At 45.8% G+C, this 22355-nt stretch overlaps 1 protein-coding gene across 1 annotated transcript; it reads right to left on the reverse strand.

The window, feature by feature from the left end:
* Positions 1-3069: 3069 nt before the first annotated feature.
* On the reverse strand, positions 3070-21103 carry LOC309524397 (myosin light polypeptide 6-like). The gene is made up of 8 exons (XM_082209035.1): positions 20965-21103; positions 20593-20797; positions 12028-12055; positions 9831-9974; positions 8717-8890; positions 6074-6151; positions 4290-4328; positions 3070-3391 (listed from the first exon to the last, which is right to left on the reverse strand). Exons 2-7 carry the CDS (start codon positions 20776-20778, stop codon positions 4300-4302), a joined length of 639 nt encoding a protein of 212 aa, XP_082065161.1. The 5' UTR covers positions 20779-20797; positions 20965-21103; the 3' UTR covers positions 3070-3391; positions 4290-4299.
* Between the last annotated feature and the right edge of the window lie 1252 nt (positions 21104-22355).

A 22355-nucleotide genomic window follows, 5' to 3' on the forward strand; every position in this document is an offset into this window, starting at 1 on the left:
ACTTTAAATATTTATTCTGGGAAGGGAGAGAGGGTCGGGCAGATAAGCAAGCGCCAACTGTATTCATTACCCTTCCTATGCAGCCATTACACACACTTTTAAAATATTATGTGTGTATTCGCTGCAAGTGTTGCAAATGGACAAAATACACTAACGAATCAGCACAGAGAGGAGAAGCAAACAGGAAATACAGAGAAGGAATACAAGGAAAGGGGCGATGGTTCAGACCACTGAAAGAGAGAAGCAGGGAGACCTAAACAGGCAGCTACTGGGCATGAACCTCAAGGGAAGCCCTTGAGTGTCCTCCTGCACTCATGTCAGGACCCAGTGAGTTCAAACCAGGACAGGTAACGCACCTTGTTGATCCATTTACAGAGTGGAAGGTGAAGATTTTTAATTTTTCTTGAAGCACCAAACATAGGGCTACCCCAGTTCATGCACAGTCCATAGTTCATAACCTGGCAGGAGGTTCCATGTAACAGGGATAGAGGTAAAGGTAAAGGGACCCCTGACCGTTAGGTTCAGTCGTGGCCGACTCTGGGGTTGTGATGCTCATCTCGCTTTACTGGCCGAGGGAGCCAGCATTTGTCTGCAGACGGCTTCCGGGTCATGTGGCCAGCATGACTAAGCCGCTTCTGGCGAACTAGAGCAGCACACGGAAATGCCGTTTACCTTCCCGCCCGAGCGGTACCTATTTATCTACTTGCACCTTGACATGCTTTTGAACTGCTAGGTGGGCAGGAGCAGGGACCAAGCAACGGGAGCTCGCCCCGCCGCAGGGATTCGAACTGCTGACCTTCTGATCGGCATGTCCTAGGCTCTGTGGTTTAGACCATAGTTTTCAGCAATAAATGTGTGTTCCCACTGCATACATTTGCAGTGTGGTGTAGTGGTTAGAGTGTCAGACCAGGACCTGGGAGAACAGGGTTCAAGTCCTCAGTTTACCATGAAGCTCTCTGGGTGACCTTGGGCTACTCACTGCCTCTCAGCCTAATTTACCTCACAGGCTGGTTGTGGTGAGGATGGGGAGAACCGTGTAGGCCACTTTGAGCTTCTTTGAGGGAAAAGTGGGATATAAATGCAACACATAAGTAATTAAAAAATATCCTAAATTAACTAGCAACTCATGGATAATGTTTGAGTCTAGTGGCCCTGCAGGAGTCAAATGAGACCAATGAAACGGAGTCTGGGTGGAGATATAAATATACTTTATATTCCTACTGATGTTTATTTACAATAATGATTTACTTGGCAAATAATATATTGATATGACTTATTAAGTAAGCATGAAAGTCCTCAAAATAAGATACAGAACTGTGATGCAGTGACTGCATTGTGCAGACAGTGGGGAAGATTTAGGGCTGGGCTTTGGGAAGGAGGCCTGAGGGTCTCACAGGGTCCTAGAGCCCTCCTGTCTCCTCCCCAAAGCCAGGTGCCTCCTTACCTGCCTTGCCTCACACTGACATGGCCCTTGGTGGGCGGAGAAGAGCACCGGCCTGGATCATGCTCTGATCTCTTGCGTGGGGGTGCCTGGTTCGCTCCCCTTCAAAGTTGTGCACCCAGGGTCATAGCCCCCCTGGCACACACCCCTGATACTGTACAGTCATACCTTGGGATAAATATGCTTCAGGATAAGTATTTTTGGGTTGCACTCCGCTGCGACCCAGAAGTAATGGAGCGCGTTACTTCCAGGTTTTGCCGCTCACGCATGCGCAGACGGTCAAAATGACGTCACTTGCATGCGTGGAAGCGGCAAAACGCGACCCGCGCAGACGTGCTGTCGCATCTTACGTTCTGTTCAGGATGCGAACAGGGCTGCAGAACGGATCCCGTTCGCATCCCGAGGTACCACTGTATTAGTAGTAGTGGCGTTAGGGGATGGGTAGTATCTCTGGTGGGGGACACCTACCTCTGGTCGTTCTCCTTCTGGGGTAGTTGTCTGCCTTTGGTCCCCACCCTGAACTCAGCTCTCACCTGCAGCTCCCAGAAGCTGTCAGCAAGTGACAGCGGCCACACCCTGGGAAACAGCTTTGACTGGCTGGCAAAACCAGGTGAGGGTAGTAGCCAATGGGTCTCCAACGCTTAGTGGATTAGGGATTTCCCCTGCATGCGAAAACAGGCTCTAGTGGATTGGGTGGATGAAATCAAAAGTGCATCCAGTAGCCAAGGAAGGCAGTTTCTGCGCATGCTGTAGAGGAAAGTGAGGGATGGATGGGGCTCATCCACCTGGGAAGGTAGTCCATCTAGGAGAAGGAAAACTCTGGTCCTAAACCTCCTCTGCCTTGTGGGATATCTTCAGGAGAAGAAAAGGCTAAGGAGTAAACCCTACACAAATCCAGAGTGGAGTCCCTAAGACACTTGGATAGCACTTTGTACGCCTCCTTCCTGCAACTCCTACAACCCAGCTGGTGCCAAATGTATTGCTCTGCTTTCCGTTGGACCACATCAGTGAGGTTCGAGACAGATGAATGCCAACAACAGTAGTATCATCACCTCACATTTCCTCCAAGCTGGCATCCATAGTCTCTCCCCTAACGCCTGTTTTATCCTTACAGGTTTGACAGTCTTGCCAAATGAGCTTCATGGCTGAGTGAGAATTTGAAGCCTGGTCTCTCTGCTCCTAGTCCAACACACTAACCACAACACCACACCGCATAATGTTTGGTCCTGGGCAGACTTGAAGCCTTGTGGAATGAGCATGTGTGGCACAGGCAGCCCACCTGGCAGAAGGGGACCCCATGGCAGCTCCCTTTCTATTTCAGAAATCACTTTGTGGAGTTTTGTTCTAAAGCAGTGAACCAGATCTGGATGTGTGTGCAAATTCACATGTTGTTGACAGATCCTGGCTCTCCTTCCGCTTTCCAATATGGGTCGGAGCTTTTTGGCTGTCACACAATTCCCTGACAACTTGGTGTTAGGGGGAACCTCCTTGCATTCCAAAGATACATTTTTTTCCTGTTTTTATTGTGCATACTCTTTTGATGAGTTTATGCTGTGAAGCGCTCTATAAAAATGTGTTTTCATCATCATCACCATCATACTCACACAAACTCAGAGACCAGAAAGAGCTGAAAACCAACGACTTTATTGTCCAGTGGAGTAAATGTATTGTTTTGGGAGAGTCAAAATGATTTAAAAAATTGTTTTTCTCATAGAGGCTGTAGCATTCAATGGTGCCCCCTTCTGGTTCCACAGAGGAACACTCAGTGATGTTCCCACGTTGCAGTATAAATGAAGCATCATTTGCAGCCAGCACTCTGAGCGAGGGGGTTGGGTGGCCGATTGTGTTTATACAAAGGTAGAAAAATGGGGGAGTTGATTTCACCGGGGAGTGATGGGTTTAGCAGTCCTGCCTGAAGGGTGCAGCTATTCAACCCCACCGTCAGCAGGTCTGTAGAGAAAAGAAGATGGTGTGTCCATTACGGTCCGTATCAAAGGTTGGCAAGAGTTAGTATGAAGTAGCTCTTCAAGACAAGAGCTCTGATGAGAAAGTGAAAATTCTTGGTTCACCAGCTTGGTTACATCAGCTCTGCAATGCTAGTCTTTGCAAACATCAGCACTAGCAAGTTATAGCAAACTGACTTTATATCAACAAGCAACAGCAACAAGTAACTTTCCTGGAGTGTGCACACTTGATAATAAAAGGTAAAGGGACCCCTGACCATTAGGTCCAGTCGTGGCCGACTCTGGGGTTGCTGCGCTCATCTCGCTTTATTGGCCGAGGGAGCCGGTGTATAGCTTCCGGGTCATGTGGCCAGCATGACTAAGCTGCTTCTGGCGAACCAGAGCAGCGCACAGAAACGCCGTTTGCCTTCCCGCCGGAGTGGTACCTATTTATCTACTTGCACTCTGATGTGCTTTCGAACTGCTAGGTTGGCAGGAGCAGGGACCGAGCAACAGGAGCTCACCCCGTCGCGGGGATTCAAACCGCCGACCTTCTGATCGGCAACTCCTAGGCTCTGTGGTTTAACCCACAGCGCCACCCACGTCCCATGCACACTTAATATTAGTGGGCCTCCAATCAGGGGTGGACTACGTAATCTTTCATAATATGTCACCCTGTGTGAAGCTAAAATTTGGTGCCCCCAAATGGATCTTCTCAATTACGGATCTTCTCAATTTTGCACCTTCACGGCTCCAAGATACCACACACAAACGTAAAACTTCAGAGGAGAGCTCAAGGCTCAATACTGAACGAGGTTACAGGGAAGGAAATGTTATTTCCGGTGGGGAAGAACACACATCACTCCACAGAATTAACCACACTCATTTCTGAGGCACATACTCACTCTCTTCTGCTCAGACTGCCATGATGTGTTTGACAAAGGCTGTGGAGAGAAAGGAAAGAGTTGTCAGGAAATTAAAACTACCTGCCACCACATTCACATGCTCAGTATTTTGGTCCAGTGAGCCTTTTACACCTGCCCCCCCCCCCATATATGTTTCCATCATTGCATTTTCTAGGGTAACAAGAGTACATACAGAACCTCTGTTTCCAAGTCACAGAATCCTTCAAGCAAGTCAGCGAGACATTACTGTTGTAGGAAATGTGGAGTTGAGGAGAGTAAAGGGGGAGACAGTAGAATTTCATTCTTTTGCATGGTATATAAGCAAAGCTTTTGTTTCAATGTCACGCAAGCAGGTACTTTATTTTTGTTTGCTGTGTGAGAGACCAGAAGGCCCAGGGTGTGGTAAGTTGCAGTCGGTTGGTTGCAGTGTATTTTGTCTGTGCGTGCAGGGGAGGCGGTATTGCTGGGTCAGGTTAACCATATTGATTTGTATGCTGTTGTGGGGGGATTGGCTATTGCCTTACTGGCTTGCATACACAATGAAGGAGAGCCAAACTGGGTGAAGGCATCTTTGTTTTAGCTTTCCTAGGAAGGCTGTTTTCCATACCGTTTGGTACCAGTGGTCCATGTTCACTCCCAATAGATGCCTCCAGTGTCTAGTTATGGCACTTCAAGCAGCTGAGAGGAATTGGCTTATGAGTTCTTTGTCATGTGTGTTACACCTGATATTTTAAGGTAGCAGTCTACCTTTACTGCCTCTTGTCCCTCCCTGACAGATGTTTCATTAGCAAAGCTATTGCCTTAGGTGCTAGTACTAGGCACTTAAGCACCTCATCCACACAGTGTTGCACATTTGTTTGCATATGAAAACTGCAACAAGCAAAGTCCAGCATCCCATATAACTTAGGAACAGAGGAAGCTGCCTTGTACTTAGACGGACCACTGGTCCAGCAAGCTTGATACTGTCCACACTGATAGGCTGTATCTCTCCAGGCTTTCAGAGGGGGGTATAATCCCAGCTCTAGCAGCAGATGCCAGGGATTGACCTGAGACTTTTCACATGCAAAGCTTTACCACAACTTGTAGATAATGTGTGCAATGTTCTGTACATTACCTGCTTTTTAATATTCATTTGTAAACTGCTTAGAGGTTTTTCTACCTCTAAGTGATATATAAATTTAGTTAATTGCGATATACAAGCTTGCAGGATCTACACTTTTATCACCACATTTCCCTGTGAAACTGGGAAGTGTCGCTGCTTCCCTTGAATCAAACTAAACTGTCTACTGACCTGTTCTAAGTGATCATCCACAGGCAGGCTGTATTTTAGGGGGCAGAACTGAGTTATCTGCAATGCAATTGATCAGTTACTTAAGTATTTTTATTTATTTACTTGATTGGGGGGGGAGATGCCCCCCCCGCCAAAGTCATGGGCTCATCCAGACCTCCTTTTGTGCCATACTTTCTAGGCACAGGTCGACATTTTAGAGCGCTGTGTCCAAGCACTCTTTTTTATTTTCCCACCACTTTCCCCGTGAGAACCTGCTCTTTAATGCTGAATCAGAACAAATGGCAATTTGTGTTACCCACAGATTGCCATTTGCTCTGATTCAGTGGTAAAGAGCGGGGTTTCTCTGGGAAAGAAAGAAAAGGGGGGGAGGGAAGAGTGCTTGGATACAGTACTTCAAAGTGTGGCGCTGTGCGTAGGAAGTCTGGATGAGTCCATTATGAGTGTTCTGACACTGGGCCTACCTGCTCATGCAAAAACAGACCCAGTCTCTCACCTTCATAATTGATGCAGCCATTAGCATCTTCGTGCCCAGCTAATAGAGTGTCTACTTCCTCTTCGGTCATTTTCTCACCTGGAAAGAGAAGGAGGAGGAACAGCAGCACATGGAAGAAGGAGCCAGGTTCTTTACATTCTCTTCAGTCCCCATCAACCCCAGCCAACATGGTCAAAGGATGATGGGAGCAGTGGCCCAGCGCCATCTGGAGGGCACTGCAGTGGCTGCTCCTAGCATACCAAGTAGTTCCCTTCTTTTTTTATATATAAGATATTTATTGAGATTTTTTAACATATTACAATAAAAATGGAAAAAGAAAAAGAAAAATACAAAATAAAAACAGTTAAAAATACATTAATTTTCCGTTTCTTATTTTCCTTAAGCTTATTTCCCCGGACCTCCTCATACCTCCCTTTTTTGTATTCCACTTAGATTTATTAGTTCAGCAAATCCTTGCCATTAAGCTTTTACCCATTTATAAGCCTTTTTTCATATTCTCTTAAAGCATTACAGCTGGAAACCACTTAATTTCTATCCAACACCATTCTAACATTCATTAATTTTACAATATTTCTGTAAATAATCTTTAAATTTCTTCCAATCTTCTTCCACCGACTCTTTTTCCTGGTCCCGGATTCTGCCAGTCATTTCTGCCAATTCCATATAGTCCTAGCATACCAAGTAGTTCAATCTGCATCTTGCGCTGAAACAACTCCTCAAGAATGTGTATGAAACTACATTGTTTGTGGCACCGAAGGTGGTTTGCTGTAAATGGCATCAACAATCAAATCTGATTTTGAGGTATTTGTGATATTTACCTTTTTAAAATTCTAATCAATTACAGTTGATCTTCAAAACAAACTGTTGGTATGTGTTGTGTGTGTATGTATATAAACAGGTATTTGAATTTTATTTTTTAGAGGACCATACTTTGAAGGGGAGACCTGGGTTCAAATCCATGCTGTTTGCGATGCTCACAAGGTAACATTTGGTCACTATTTCTCAGTCTAACCCATTTCACAGGATTGTAGAGCAAATTCTATCATATGCCATTGTGAGCTCCTTGGAATGAGCCTGGGACACAGCTGTGTAACTGAGCTCAGATTTGAATCCAGTTTTTCCCAGTTCAAGCCTGATGCTCTAGTCTATCAGCATGACTAGTTCTTTAGGCTGCAACCAAAACCCCACTTACCTGGGAGTAAGCCACATTGAACTCAGTTGCATTATTATGTTAGATATCATTCATCAAGAAACAGTAAAAGGGTGCAAACAGCTTTAAGAACTTTTTCTGTGAGTTCTGGGTGTGGTTTTCTAGGCTGATTAGACACAGCTGGTAATGTGTATAAAAGAACAGAAGTCGCAGTTTGAATTTTGCCTGCAGAGAGAGAACACCCACATGCTTTGTGTTTGTTGTTTTTGTATAGCTGTAATAAAACCTTTGTTTGAGTGTTTTGCACCGGTCTTGCGGTTCTGTTGTCTGCCACCAGAAGAAAAAAACCCCTCTAACATATTATAGGCTTAGATTGAAGGGCAGCAATGATCATGTATCCTTTCTTCTAAAATAAAATAAGGAGACAAAGGGCAGCAAAAGTATCTCTCCATTTTATAGACTTTTCACTTTTTCAATAGTTCTTTGCAGGCTGTGCACTGCACCTCCCTGGAACAGAAGCGCAAGTCCTTATTTATTAATAGTGGCTGAGAGTGCAACAACTTCCTGCCACGAGGGCATCCTCTCTATATAAAGGGCACTCCCCCAAACCTTAATGGGGAAGAGGTACTATGAGTCTCCAGTGGGGCTAGTGTTAGTACCAAGGCAAGGGGAAATCAGGATGCAAAACCGTACCTGGAGAGACCAGGGCCAGATTTAGGTTTGATGAGGCCCTAAGCTACTGAAGGTAATGGGGCCCTTTATATGTCCAGCATTGTCAACAACAAATTGTCACTGTTTTTTAGGTTGAATATATGCTATATGGTAATTTATTGACCTAATTCAGTGTTCCCCAACCTTGGGCCTCCAGCTGTTTTTGGACTACAATTCCCATCATCCTTGACCACTGGTCTTGCTAGCGAGGGATGATGGGAGTTGTAGTCCAAAAACAGCTGGAGGCCCAAGGTTGGGGAACACTGACCTAATTGGTATCTAAAGCCATTTGCACATAACAAATAGGAGCCTACACAACACGAAACACTGTTGCTGTATGTAGGCTTTCTTTTATTTGTTTTTTATCTTATATGTTGGAAATGTACATCCAGTTGTTTTTTCCTTTAAATTTTTTTGGGGCCCCCAAGAGAGTGGGGCCCTAAGCTATAGCTTGTTTAGCTTATACGTAAATCCAGCACTGGGAGAGACAGTACCTAACCTAAGCAACACCAGCTTGCCTAAGGCCATCCAGTTCATTTATGAATGAACAATCATTTCAAACAAGGATTAATTGCAGCGTTGCCCATTGGCTAGTTTAGCACATCCACCTGCACCCAAAGCTGAAGTAAGTGAATGGGATGATGGCTGCGTTGAAAATTGGATCCTTCTGGGCTCTGGGCTCTAGCATGGCTTCCTCATGTTTGGTGTGCCCCCAGAGCTGCTTGGGCCTTCTGGCAACAAACTGGTGAGAAAGTTTTGCCTTTTCACTTGGCAGCACTTACCAAGCGTGGCGAGGACGTGGCGCAATTCTGCGCCCATGACGGTGCCGTTTCCCTCTTTGTCAAAGACCCTGAGCCCTTCCACGTAGTCTTCGTAGGTTCCCTGATCTTTGTTCTTGGCAATAGTCTGTAACATGGGCAGGAACTCTTCAAACTCCACCCGCTTAGAATTCAGCTCTAGTGGAGGAGGAGGAAGAGGAAAGACTGTCAACAGCAAACTAGTCTCAAGTGTTTTGCCTCACAGATTTCATGGGGCACTTCCCAGCCTACACCCTCAGAAATCTGTGTCCGCTGATTGTATGCATTCCATGAGGACTGCACTCTTTCACTAGGAATGCGAACCCGAAACTGTATTTGGCATCCTGAAAATTGCTTAGTATATGGTTTTTGGGGAGAATGGAGCACAGGCTCAGAACTGGAAGAAGGTGGTCACACATCAGCTTCTTTTGCTTCAGTGTTTATACTGGGTTTCTATGTAATACATACTTAAATTATATAAAGTATGGAAATTATACAGAAGTAAAGAAAGAGAGAATACTATATTCTATGTTTATGTTTCTACTATTGTCCTATTTTCTTCCCTTATTTTTCTCCTTTAATTGATACGATATCTCTGCTTCTGATGTTCAGCATGAGTGCCTAGGCGAATGCAGCCAAAAGGGCACCATCCATGCACACGTATCTCCTCCTTGCATGTGGGTGGTGCCATTTTGGCAACATAAGCATCGGCACTCAAGCATGAATAGTAGAACTAGTAAGAATGCCGAAGCTCTAAAGGGATGTCAGCCTCACGTCAGAAAACACCCTTCAGGGCTGATGTGTCCTGCGCAGCTTCCCACCCTTTCCCCCATTCCTAACTAAAGATGGACAAACCTCTCAAATTTGTTTTCCCAATCTTAAATTCAGTTCACCATATTTCCACATCAACTTGCTATTTTTTCTATTTAAAAAAAGTTCTCAAGAAAATTCACCAGCATTTTAGCAGCGCTTTCTCGTGATAGACACATTTTTGTATGCAGTTTTTGCCTAGTACTTGCTTGAATTTGGAATCTATTGCCCTCAAGTGGCCACCCTGTCCGTTTCCCTTTCTACTTGTGAGACAAGGAGCAAGACTCACCATCCGGCTTGGGGTGTCCCAGGACTTTCATGATCTCGGCATTTGTGGGATTCTGTCCCACGGCCCTCATTACATCTCCGCACTGGCCCAACTGGATTTTGCCATCACCAACCCGATCAAAGAGCCCAAAGGCCTCTTTGTAATCTAGGAAGATTAGACCAAAGTTTTAATGTGGTTATTTTGTGATGAGGTCTCAGAACTGGGCAAGCTGCCGGGGACCGGAGGGTTTTTTTGGGATAAAGTGTCAAGCTTGCCATGCCAGCTGTCAACTTGATGGTTCACATAATCCCAAGAAACTAGACACCGCCATCTGCAAGGTCTGTTTAACCTGCCCAGTTTCTATCACTCATCACAGCCAATATGAAGGGAGGGAGGGAGGGGGGGAGGGAGGGAGGTTGCTGCCTACCAAAGGGCAAGCTCTGCTTGGGATGCGTCTAAAGAAAACGATGATGACGATCTTGAAAGGAAGACACTGGCTATTCTTGCTCTAAACGAAAGAGGGATCTCAGGGACCTTCCTTCCAAAGGGGCATCACCTTGATCTTGGGAGGGTTTTAGTTGCCAAGGAATCATTTTTATATTTAGACAGCACCTCTAATCCCGTAGCAACCTTGGACCGCACAAAGGCATGGCTAATCATGCACACCAAGAGGAACTGCATCTCTCAGATCCCCAGGCCCCCAACTCCTCCACTAACTGAGCTAATGAGACATTCCTTCAAGTTGCTAAGGAAGGTTTCAGTGGTAAGGGCAACTGAAAGTGCAAGATAGTTGAATCAGGCACCTATGGGTGATTACAATGTCCTGTTTGTTGGAAATATGTACACTCTTTCTCTCATAATGCTTAGGGCAGCTTTTAAAAGAATAGAGGGATGGTTTGGTGAGCATGGTGAGGCTTCCTAAGGACTTGCCTGCAGTACAAGTGTAAATGTAAAACCACTTTCCAAGTTTATTAATGCTGAAGTCCTGTATATGTCTACTCAGAAGTAAGCCCCATTGAGTTAAATGGGACTTGTTTCTAGGAAAGTGTGGCAAGGATTGCAGTCTAAACGGTTGCTGCTCCTAGCTAAAGAACCCACATATATTGTAATCCGCATCAGGGCTTTTGGGGCAGAAAACCAGTTTATTGATATAAGATTTAAAAATAAGAATTACTGTTAAGTGGTCATGGAGAAAACCATACTTCCAGAAAAAATATATAATTTCTTTTGTGTCATGAGGGAAATTATGACTGCCTTTGAAATAAAAGTGTGTGTGTGTGTGCACTTGTGCATGGAGGTGTCAGATCAGAAAGCTGAAACTAAAGGTGTGATGATACTGGGTGGGTTACAAAGGTGTATTGGGAAAGAAAGGACAATTGTAATTACTGTTTGCTCAGTCTGAAGCTGGAGGACTGGAGTCCAGTGGCGTAGCGTGGGTTGTCAGCACCCGGGGCAAGGCAAGTAATTTGCGCCCCCTAACCCGTGGATTTGCGCCCCCTAACCCTAACCCCCAGATGTTGCGCCCGGTGCGGCCGGCCCCCCCTGCACCCCCATGCTACGCCACTGCTGGAGTCTACGTGAGGAGGAAGCTGGGGCAGGGATACATTATGTGACTGTCCAAGAGGATGGACTAGGCTTCTGTGTTTCCAGTCTCTCGACTCTAGCTACTCCGTTCTCCGCTGCTTATGCCATGAGACCAGAAGTAGCTGTAACTCCTCTCCCACTCCCGGTTATATCTAGTACTACAAAAATTGTGATGTGATCTCATCACCACTTCAGGTTTCCCAGCAGCCAGTTAAATGAAGCCGGGGTGGCAGACCTTGCAGAACACTGGCATCATGTTGTGCTTCTTGGTGTTCTAAATGTTATGGGGAGAGGAGAAGGTGAGACGGGGCCATTGCATTTGATAATAGCTCCCAGTCCCAGTCCCTAAGAAACTAAGAGGTTTTAGGAAGTAAAAAGCAAACACCAAGATGCACACAAAGCAGTTATTTTGTTTGAGGTGGGCTGTAGGAGTGAATCAAAAAAAGTTTTGCCACCAGGTGAAAGTTCATGCACTTATGTGCATCCAGGCACACCAGCTTAGCCCGTGACTGTGGGTTCAGGGGGCATGCATGCACAGTGTCAGCATGCTGCGGGGGGCATGCCATGTCAGTGCTTCTGCATCTATCTCAGGAAAGCTTGCTCCTGGTGCCTTTGGACAATCAAAATGGCTTACCTTCCAGCTGCTCCTTGGTGAATTCAATCTACGAAGAAGAAAGAAAGTGGTTGGAGATCATGACAGTCACAGGAAAGGGGCAATGGTACTGAAGTGAGAGGGAGACTGGGCAAGGTGACAGGAAGGTGGTCAAGCCCAAGTTGTTGATAGAAATGCCAAGTTATAAAAAGGAAGCATTAGGACTCGCAGAAAACTTCTTCAGCCAGAGATGAGTGGCCAGAGCAGATGCTAAAGCTCCCAAAGAAAAACTAAAGTTGGAACAGGGCAGCTATGCTATGTATTTTGTCCATTTTAACATTTGACCATTTAATTTTCATTGGCGAGTAGATGTGTAAAAAAATGGTCAACCTGTTTAGAGTTGATGGCCATACTGGACATTTGTATTGTTGCATTTTTCAAAAATACCTATACAATCCATCAGGGTTAGGAATTTTGCTTATTCAGATCAAATTCTCAGGACTCTCCCTAGGCCACCCCCTTTCTGCAGACCACAATTCCTCACCAGTCCTGCTCTGTGCCTTCGTCAAACTCTTTAACTGTGATATTGGCTCTTGCTAGGCTGGATATGGGACGCAGGTGGCGCTGTGGGTTAAACCACAGAGCCTAGGACTTTCTGATCAGAAGGTTGGCAGTTCGAATCCCTGCGACGGGGTGAGCTCCCGTTGCTCAGTCCCTGCTCCTGCCAACCTAGCAGTTCGAAAGCACATCAAAGTGCAAGTAGATAAATAGGTACCACTCCGGTGGGAAGGTAAACGGCGTTTCTGTGCGCTGCTCTGGTTCGCCAGAAGCAGCTTAGTCATGCTGGCCACATGACCCAGAAGCTGTACGCCGGCTCCCTCGGCCAATAAAGCAAGATGAGCGCCGCAACCCCAGAGTCGGTCATGACTGGACCTAATGGTCAGGGGTCCCTTTACCTTTACTAGCCTGGATATTGAGATGAGTGTAGAAATCTCTGGCTTTATTGTGGCTGGAATCATGAGCGTAGCCAAGGGGGGGTGCCCCCCAATCAAGTAAAACAATAGAAATACTTAACTGACCAATCACGTCGGTTCTGCCCCCCCAAGTCCTGCTCCCCCCAACAAAAATCCTGGCTACACCCATGGCTGGAATGCAATCTCTTGTACAAAGAAAAGAGTCACACTCATTACTTTGACCCTGCCTATCACTAGGTGGCCCTCAGAAGTTACCTCATGAGACAATGCAGCCCTCACACTAAGAAAGGTTCGCCACCTGTGTGTCTATATATCACAAATGTCTCCTCCATGGTCATCTCTGAATGGTTCATTTTTACTCCCTTTCTCTGTGTCTGTTTTCTTCTCCAATTTTCAGTTCTCCTCAGACCTGTCTCTCAATCTGCTCAAATGAAGGGTGTTTCCAAGACAAGGAGCGCCTAGAAAGATACAATCTTGGTTTCTTTGTGGTAAACCAGAAGTGGAATTGCAATTGCTTTCCCCAAGTACCAGGGATTTTATTTTGTGTGTCCACATTCTGCTATGTTCCATTCATATCAGTGGGTGAGACACAGCTGAGTGCGACAATTCATTCTCCTTCCCCTCCCTCCATTCTATCACTCTCACACCAAGACTTTTAAAGAACTTCCATATTGGAGTATACCATTTTTAGTCCAACCAATCTGTCACAGAAAAAGCATGCAAGCTTCCAAGTTCTCCACCATTCTTCATCAGGCCAGGTGGTAAACAATTCTGTGGAACTTGAAAGCTTTCACACTGTTTTGTATCATTTTGGTTGGCCTCTTAAAGGCATTGCCCTAAAATGGGTTTTGGAATTTTCCTTGTGAGCCAACCCAGCTACTTTCTAATGTTGTCTAGGTTCTTGAGAGATGACTGCTTTTCACAGTTGAGGTTATTAAAGGGCAGGAGGGGGGGAGCGAAGGATGGAGAGGCAGAGAGAGAGTAAACAGAGTGCTGTGAAGGCAGTGGATGCCAAGGAGATTTCCACGCCCTCCCCTCCTACCTCAGCTCCAAGGCAGTTGGGGAGTTGCAATTTCACCTCTCCCCCCTCACTCTGCAAGGAGGCAATTCATCTTGCCTTCTCCCTGCCCACTCAGCTCCTCTGAAGCCTTGGGCCAAGAGGTCTGCTGCTGACTGACTGGCTGGACTCCTGATGAGAGATCCAGCACTTTCCTTCCTGCCACTGAGAAAGGGCAACTTGCTTCCTCAGCCTTATAAAATAAAATAAAAAACACTCACTCTCCTGCAATGTTGCGCAAGTACTTTGTTTGTCAGTAAACGAACAAAGAGGGAAAAATATGCTTGAGACTCAGTTCCCCAGAACTCCTCCAAATTTTATGCTAAAACCTGAATCCACTGAAGAGTCCAGAGGAGCCAGTGGTCAGGCCAGGTCACTCTCTCTCTCTCTAGTGATGGTGCCTGCTGAGCCTTCACATGTTCATTCAGAGTCTCCCAGCGGCTGCTGGATTTCTACACTTGCCTCTTCATCTGCTAATTCTCTTCCTGAGTTCAGTTCCAATGGGACAGCAGGACTGCTCAGCGGCGTAGCGTGGGTTGTCAGCACCCGGGGCAAGGCAAGTAATTTGCGCCCCCTAACCCCTAACCTGCCGCCGCTGCCAGATTCTTCTTGCTGCTGCCTGGTCTGGTCTGGTGTGGTTCTCTCCCGCGCTCAGCGCTGCGCTGGGCGGCCGCTGCACTGTCCCTCCCCCAGATAGTCCCGCGCTCTCTCTCCGCACCGCACGCTTGGCACCCCCCCCACACACAGTGGGCGACGACCCAGCAGCTCGGATCGGATTCGCACAGCCAGCACTGCAGTGAGAGAGAGTGAGTGAGCCAGGTAGGGGCAGAGAGCTGCGAGTGCGAGCGTGCGCCCCCCAGATGTTGCGCCCGGTGCGGCCGGCCCCCCCTGCACCCCCCACGCTACGCTACTGGGACTGCTGCATATTGTGAACCACTTTGAGATTCATAAGTGCATTAATGAAAAGGGTATAAGAGTTTTTAAGATAAAATAAATAAATAAAATGAGACTGGCAGCTTTTCTCAGAGTTGTGCAAGGTAAAGCTGTTTACAATGTTATAAACATTTCACAAATTACACAGTTAAAACCCCACATTTTAAAGCAGCACAGAGCAATTACGGTAGATAAGATATAGGAGCTTACTGTATGTTCATTTCCAGCATGTTCATTCAAATAGTAACCAGTGTTTTAAAATATGTGGAATGGCCTTACCAGATAGTAAAAGCGTGCTTAGGTATGGGAAGTGGTGGGGAGCAGGGTGATAGGGCTCATTTCTGCCCCCCCCCCAATGCTGCTATACACATAGAAACCACATCTCTTGCACAAGTTGGAAGAGTACAACTGTGAGCATCTTTCCCTCTGGAGACTGTGCTTCTCTTCCGGGTTTAAAATTTTAATAATGAATTCTATGCATTAGGGGGAAAGTCATGTATATCACTGAGAAAACACAGATGTATTACAAATGGATGATGACGCACGTGGGTCCCTATAAAATGTCAGTGAAGAAGGCAGGTCAATTCCAGTTTCAATGCCTCATGCAGAAGCTGTCCAGGGATGCTTGCAGACCAAGGTGTGGAATTGCCACTCTCCATACACTTGCTTTTCACAGGACATGCACATGGCATCACTGTCCATTAATGTCTATCCTCTGTCTTCCCTGCATTATATATGCCTTTTTTCCAGACAAAGTCTTTGCTTTTTTCAGAAGTACAGAAGAGTAGAGCACTCTCTGTAGCTGCAGATTCCCTTAGCACTATCTCTTAAAGGGCAGAGTTTGCATGTGGGCAGTGCACAACTCAGGCGCATCTCTCACAGCTTTGCAGCACACTTTCACTATAAACTTTGCAATGGGTGTCATTTTATCACATTTATTCATTTTTAAATTGATCCTTTTAATTAGGCTAATATGTGTTTCTGGTTTGTTTGTTTTAATGCATCACATTTTTTGTTTAAAAACTGAACGAAATGTAGCCAGAAAAGTGTTATATGCTAAAAAGATCAGTGGGGAAAACGAGCAGGGTGATAAAATGTTGCCCACCACAAAGGTGTGCTGAGCTCCAAATGGTGAATTGAAGCTTCCCCTTTGTCACTAACAGGAGCTGGTGTGGATGGAACATGGAAGATTGCGCACAGAGAAAATGTGCAGGAAGGCTCGTGATCATAGAATCATAGAATCATAGAGTTGGAAGAGACCACAAGGGCCATTGAGTCCAACCCCCTGCCAAGCAGGAAACACCATCAGAGCATTCCTGACATATGGTTGTCAAGCCTCTGCTTAAAGACCTCCAAAGTAGGAGACTCCACCACACTCCTTGGCAGCAAATTCCTCTGTCGAACAGCTCTTACTGTCAGGAAGTTCTTCCTAATGTTTAGGTGGAATCTTCTTTCTTGTAGTTTGGATCCATTGCTCCGTGTCCGCTTATTGCTTACAACAGAGGAGCAATCTTGGAACCAGAGGATGGAATTAATGAGCATGACTTCACTTATTAATGTCAATGGGTCTACTCTGTGTAAAGGTTAGGTGTATTCCACCCGGAGTCTGAAAGCACCCCAAACCCCTCAGTCCCCTTTGGCAGCTCCTAGGGGAGCAAAAAGGCTGTGATCCAGGCATCTCACTGTACAATACAGGGCTCCATATATTTGTTCCGTCCTGGCCTGCCCCAGCTGCAAGGTTTACAAAAGGCAACAACTCTTGCTTCTGTTCATCTTGCTTCCCACAGGCCTTGGGAGTAGATCCTGGAGACAGGAAGCGTTTTCTCCAAGACTACGCATGTGTGGCTGGAGATGGGACCCAGCCTAAGGCTGGCCGGCTCATGGGGAGGCTTGGAGCACAGGGCAGGAGTGGAGGGAAACCAGGGTGAACTCTGGATTTTTAGTTTTGCGACATGAGACACTGCAGATGAAGATATAGAAACATGATTAGTCGCACCAACAGGGTAATGAACAGCTTCTATCCGTGAGCTGTTAGGCTGCTGAATGAAAAGATAACAACTGGGCAACTGACTTTCGGGTTTGGTGGGTGTGCGTCAGTAAACGAGGGGAATTAAGACTAGGAGAGCTGAGTGGGGGTGCTCGTGTAATCTCACTGTATACAAGTTGTACAAGTGACAATAAAGTATTTCTTTATTTGCATTATTATTTGTATGAAAATTGGGAAATTCGTGGAAGGGAACTATGGTCGACCTTAGAAAATGTTTTAAGAATAAGTATTGATGAATAAGTTTGGATGAGAGCTAAGATTAGATAAAGTAAAATTGGTTTTTAAGGTGAATTAAATCAGGTGAGGACTTGCTGAGCTAATAATTTGAATTGGAATACAGAGAGGGGAGATGTGAGGAGGTCTGAGAAATAAGTTAACAGAAAAGTAAGTAATGGAAATTCTATGTTGTTTTTTAATTCTTTTTAAGTTTTGTATTTTTGTATCTTTTTTGTTTTTGTGTTTGTTTTTGTACTTTGTATTACTTTGGAAATGCTAATAAATATTCATTTTTTTTAAAAAAGACAATAAAGTATTTCTATTTATCATTGTGGATCTGCACATTTTACAGGTACTCTTTTTTCTGGTTGTCCTGTGGCCCGTGGGCAGTGCAAAGGAGCCCTGCGTGCTACGTGGACCAAGAACGGTTCTTTGCCGCGCATGCAGGTGCTGCTGTGGCCAGGCCTGGAACTGCTTGGCCAGACTGCCTCTCCCTGCGTCAGAGGCCGGCTTCTCGCTGGCTCCTTCAGCCTTGTGACCAGCAAAGACAGGAGGAGGAGATGCTTAAGGCGCCAGGGAGGCCAGTTCAGCAGGAGGTTTCTAGGGCTGGAATCTAGAGTGGGTTTAAATAAGGGCTCGCTTTCCCCTCTCTGCCATCACTCTCCTTATTGAAGCCCCTACCTCACTGTTTCAGGAATCCCGCAGCGTTAGGAGGACATGGCTGTTGACTGAATGCCCCAATCCTCCCGCAACTTGATCCTCCCAGTCTCAGAAGGTGGCATCCCAGCAAAGGGATAGAGGTAGGATTGAAATAACTCTTCCCTGTAAAAAGCGGGGAATATGCTAAGTCCCACCCCCGCTGGTGGCCACCTGTCCCTGGCCGGGCTTTCTGAGAATGCAGGCCAAATACCAGGCTTTTGCGCCTGCTGTTCGGACCTGTCGTTAAAATAACAGGAGCCCTTTCAATTGCTAAATTTATCTTGCCCCTCTAACCCGCTAACCTTAGCTTGCTGCCCTTAACACTCACCATTGTCTGTTGAGATGGGGAAATGGACTTTATTTCCTGGCTGCCTAGAAGCAGCACTGAGACAGGGTTGCCATACTTCAAAAAGTGAAAACCCAATCACAAAAGTTCTTGAGCTTCTTTTTGCAAAATCTTGTTAAGGAGAAAAGAAAATTCGCCAAAAGCTACACTTCCAGATTTCGCCAGACAATTCAACACTTTCTGCCTGAATGCTGCTTCCGAGGGCCTGATCCGGGTTATGTCCAGATGTATGGCAGGCAGCCCTACACTAAGAGCAGAAGAAGCAGCTCCAGCTTTCCATGAAGCTATGAACCCTAAAGGCCTTGAGGTCTGGTGTGGTGCAGAGGTCAAGGAAGGAACTTCCTTTTAAATACTGTATGAAAGACCCAGACGCAACTCTATGCTTAGTTACCTAGCACACTGTAGTGCAGCTGTGCATAGGCTGATAGTCCTCAGCTATTTCAGATGTTTCACATGCATTAGGAAACCCATTTCTTAATTTTGTTACCATTTATTTGTAGCCTTACCCAGCTGCATGGCAGACCAAAATCCAGCAGGGACAGCTTTCCCCCAGCACAGAGAGATAGTGATGGGGAAGCGGCACCTGTTGAATTTGTGCCTGCAAAAAGCTTGTGTCAGGGAAAAAATCATGATAAACCTAGATGCCCCCAGCACTTGGAACCCCAAAACATACTACCTCTTGACATGGAGGGCTAATTATTTATCATGACTTAAAGTCTAGAGTGTGATCAAGTGGCCAACTTAGCTTCACACAAATCCACACCTTGCACAGTCATTGTCCTGCCTTTTCTTTCCTTTTAAAGCTAGAATTCATTATCAGCCTTGAAGGCACACAATGAACTCAGCATGGGCTGAGAAAGAAACATGCCTGATTTTAGACATTCTCATTTCCCATATGGGGCTCCAGTTCCCAACACTGTATCATTTAGTCCACAGATAGTGTTAGCCTTGAACCAAGGAGACTTAGATCCTTGCTGATGTACAATTCACTAGAGCTTTTTAACCAAGCATCTGTGCTCCTTAGCCGCCTCTCTGAAAAATATGGAACAATACCTGTGAGGGTAAATGAAACAAATCATTTTAAAGAGCAGCAAAACTCAGGGAGATCAGCTGTCTCATCTGGAGACAACGAAATAAGTTGCAATTAAATCCTACAGTAGTTCATTCCATTTGATTTTCTGTTGCTTCAGACCCAGTGCTGACCACTTCCATAAGAGAGGCCAGATTTCCCATGTTTTGGTTCCAGCCAGAGTTAGCTGGGCAGATTTAAACACGTATGAAGTTTCTGCAAAATGTAAAACTGAATATGGGGATTCAGTAAAAAGCAATGGAAATAAACAGATCAGATAAGAGTTATGCATGCCATCAGTGCCTTTCAATTGACACCCAGTTGACACCTACTTGGTCCCTTGCTGTTCATGAGGGGGTTGTCCAGCTTGGAGATAATGCAGCAGGGTCTTGCCAGCTATTTGGGTATCCCATAGGAAGGGGGTTGTCTGGGGGCCAGCTTTATAGATAATGTGTGTGCATAAGCACGTGCGGCTCCATCTTTATCGAGCTGCCAAGCCCCTGTCAATTCAGTTTTACTTTGGCTTTGACTCTCATTCTGATCTTTCTGCCAGGGGGAAATACCTGACTGCTTCAAGGGAGTTGGAAAGTAGTTTACGGACGTCTGGAGCCTGACAAGTTTTTCAGAGAGCTGGTGGTCTGAAAGAAGAATCTCTTTTCATGGTATGTTGTTCATTCATCCCACCATTTGCCTCAAATAAAGTAGCTTTGTATCGTTTCAAAAATCTGTTTGATAAGAAAAACAGGCAAACGAAACGTGTGTACCACGAGAAGTGAAGCCTCTTTCAAATCACTTTCAATTCTGTTAAAAACTATCGTCTGTCTCTGCCCGGGCTGAGGATATTATTCAAGCCCAAAAGCATTTAATACTCCAAACACCTTCTGTGGAGTCGGGCTGGGTGGGTGTTTGTGAGTGGAACAGGGCTAGGCTTGGCTTCTAAAATGGTGATAGCTGCCTTGATTTATTTAGCCCCCTCTTCGCACCCACTAATTCCTATTAGGGTGCGCCTAATTAATTATTGCAACCTGTAACCTCCCTTTATCCACTTGTAATGCCCTGCTGCAACACTTCTCAAATTAGTTCTCTTCTACAATAACATCACCCCACAAAGCACTATTGAGTAAAAGGATAGAAAACACTTTAGAGCCAGATAAAATAGCCTAAGATCCTGGCCACTCCCTCCTGCTCCTGCCTTGAACCGGCTTTCTTCCCAAGAAGAGAAGGGTTCCCGCAGGTGTCCTGTCCCTTCAACCATGTTTCACTCACCACAACTTTGGAGAGGTCAATTGGGGGATCCTTGGGCTTTGCTGGTGCTGCTGGTGCTGCCGGTGCTGGTTCTGGTGCTTTGCCTTTAGCTGCCGGGGCTCCTGGCTTCGCTAGAGCTGGCTTCGCTGCTGGTTTGGCAGGCGGGGGTACTGGCCGTTTCACTGGGGCATCCTTCTTGGGGGGCATGTTCCCTCCGTGTCTCCTGCTGGGAATGAAGCAGAGGGGAAGTCAGCAGATGTAGGCGGGATCCTCAGCTCAGGCTGGCTCTGCCCGGCTGCAGTTTAAATAGCTCTGTGGATCCTGTGATGTCAGCCCAAGAGGACTAGCTGGGTATGGAGTGGGAATGCGTCTAAAAATGGGAGCATCAGTCACCTTCAGCAATGCTAGTTCCTCCCTCCATTCAAGACAGAGAGATCTCAGAGGGCTTTGCTACAGCTAAGCATCCTTTCTGAATAGCCAGGCCTTGGACGTGTCTTTGTGGCTCCAAGCCAGCCAGCTCACACAGCAAATCCTCTGGCTCTCCGCACCAGTCATATGGGCGAGCAGAAGGCAAACGGGGGTGGGATTCTCCTTCTAGTAACATTGCACCCAGCCTGGCTTGACTGCTGTTCTAAGTAAACTGCAGCAGCGTAGGACCCAATCTATTGCGGGGAGGGTGTAACTATGGCATAATTATCTAGGAGCTTCTCCATTGTGGAGTATGTTGATTCTTCTAGTTGCACTGATCTCCACACACACACACACACATATTCTTGGCAACTCGGAATGCAGGGACTGCACACATCACAATACAGACACTGGAAAAAGCAACAACTTGTTTAGCTAGAGGGTGTTTTAGAATCATTGCAGCCTGATTGGCACAATAAACACAATGCTTTTCGTTCTGCAAAATATTCGGTTTGGGTTGGATGGAAATTGGAGCTACTTAGACATGGATGTAAAGCATACTTCACATGAATTAGTTGCACGATGCTGTGATCCTGGCCTCTGTCTGTCTGCAAGAAGTGTTTTATTTGGGGTGGGTTTCCCTCTGCTGCCCTTAAAAGTTGGACTAAGATCGCTTCCAAAACAGCTAGTTTAATGAGCGTTTATCCCAATTTGTTTGTGGTGAGATTAGACACTGTGTCAACTAAGTCTTATCCCAGAGCTTTTCCCCATCACCTCCCTTATTGCAAAATATCTGATCTTTTGGGTTTGTTTTGCAAGAGTCCTAAATGAGCTTTAATTGTGCTGCCTGAATTTGCCAGGTTGCGATTGAATTCCACCCCAAAATAGTGACAGTCTGAAAGTGCCCCAAATTCCTGGCAGCAAATGTGTCTGCCTTTGTGTACATGCATCTGTTTCTGGCCCTGACTCTCCCCTGACTCTGTTTCCTCTCTCTCCCTCCCTTGCTGTTGCAATTTTAGAGTTTGAGCAGCTTGGGGCAGGCACCTACCAGTTTCACTTCCGCATGAAGGGCATTGTTGGCACACTCAATAATTATAATTAATACTTAAGGTCAGGATAGTTAGTAAGAGAATGGAGTAATACGGGTTGCCATAGGCTCCTAAACATTTTTTAAGAAAAAAAGCACTGAGTTATACCATAAAATTATATATCAATGGAAAGATAATTTAATGAAGAATGTAATGCAATAACTTTTATGAAGGATTATTTATTACAACAGCAGTCATAAAGAAGAAACGTGAAAGACACAGAAAAAATGAGATACACTGGTACCTCGGGTTACATACGCTTCAGGTTACAGACTCTGCTAACCCAGA

The sequence above is a fragment of the Podarcis vaucheri genome (genome assembly GCF_965113315.1).
Source record: "Podarcis vaucheri genome assembly, chromosome: 2".
In the NCBI taxonomy this organism is placed as follows: Eukaryota; Metazoa; Chordata; class Lepidosauria; order Squamata; family Lacertidae; genus Podarcis; species Podarcis vaucheri.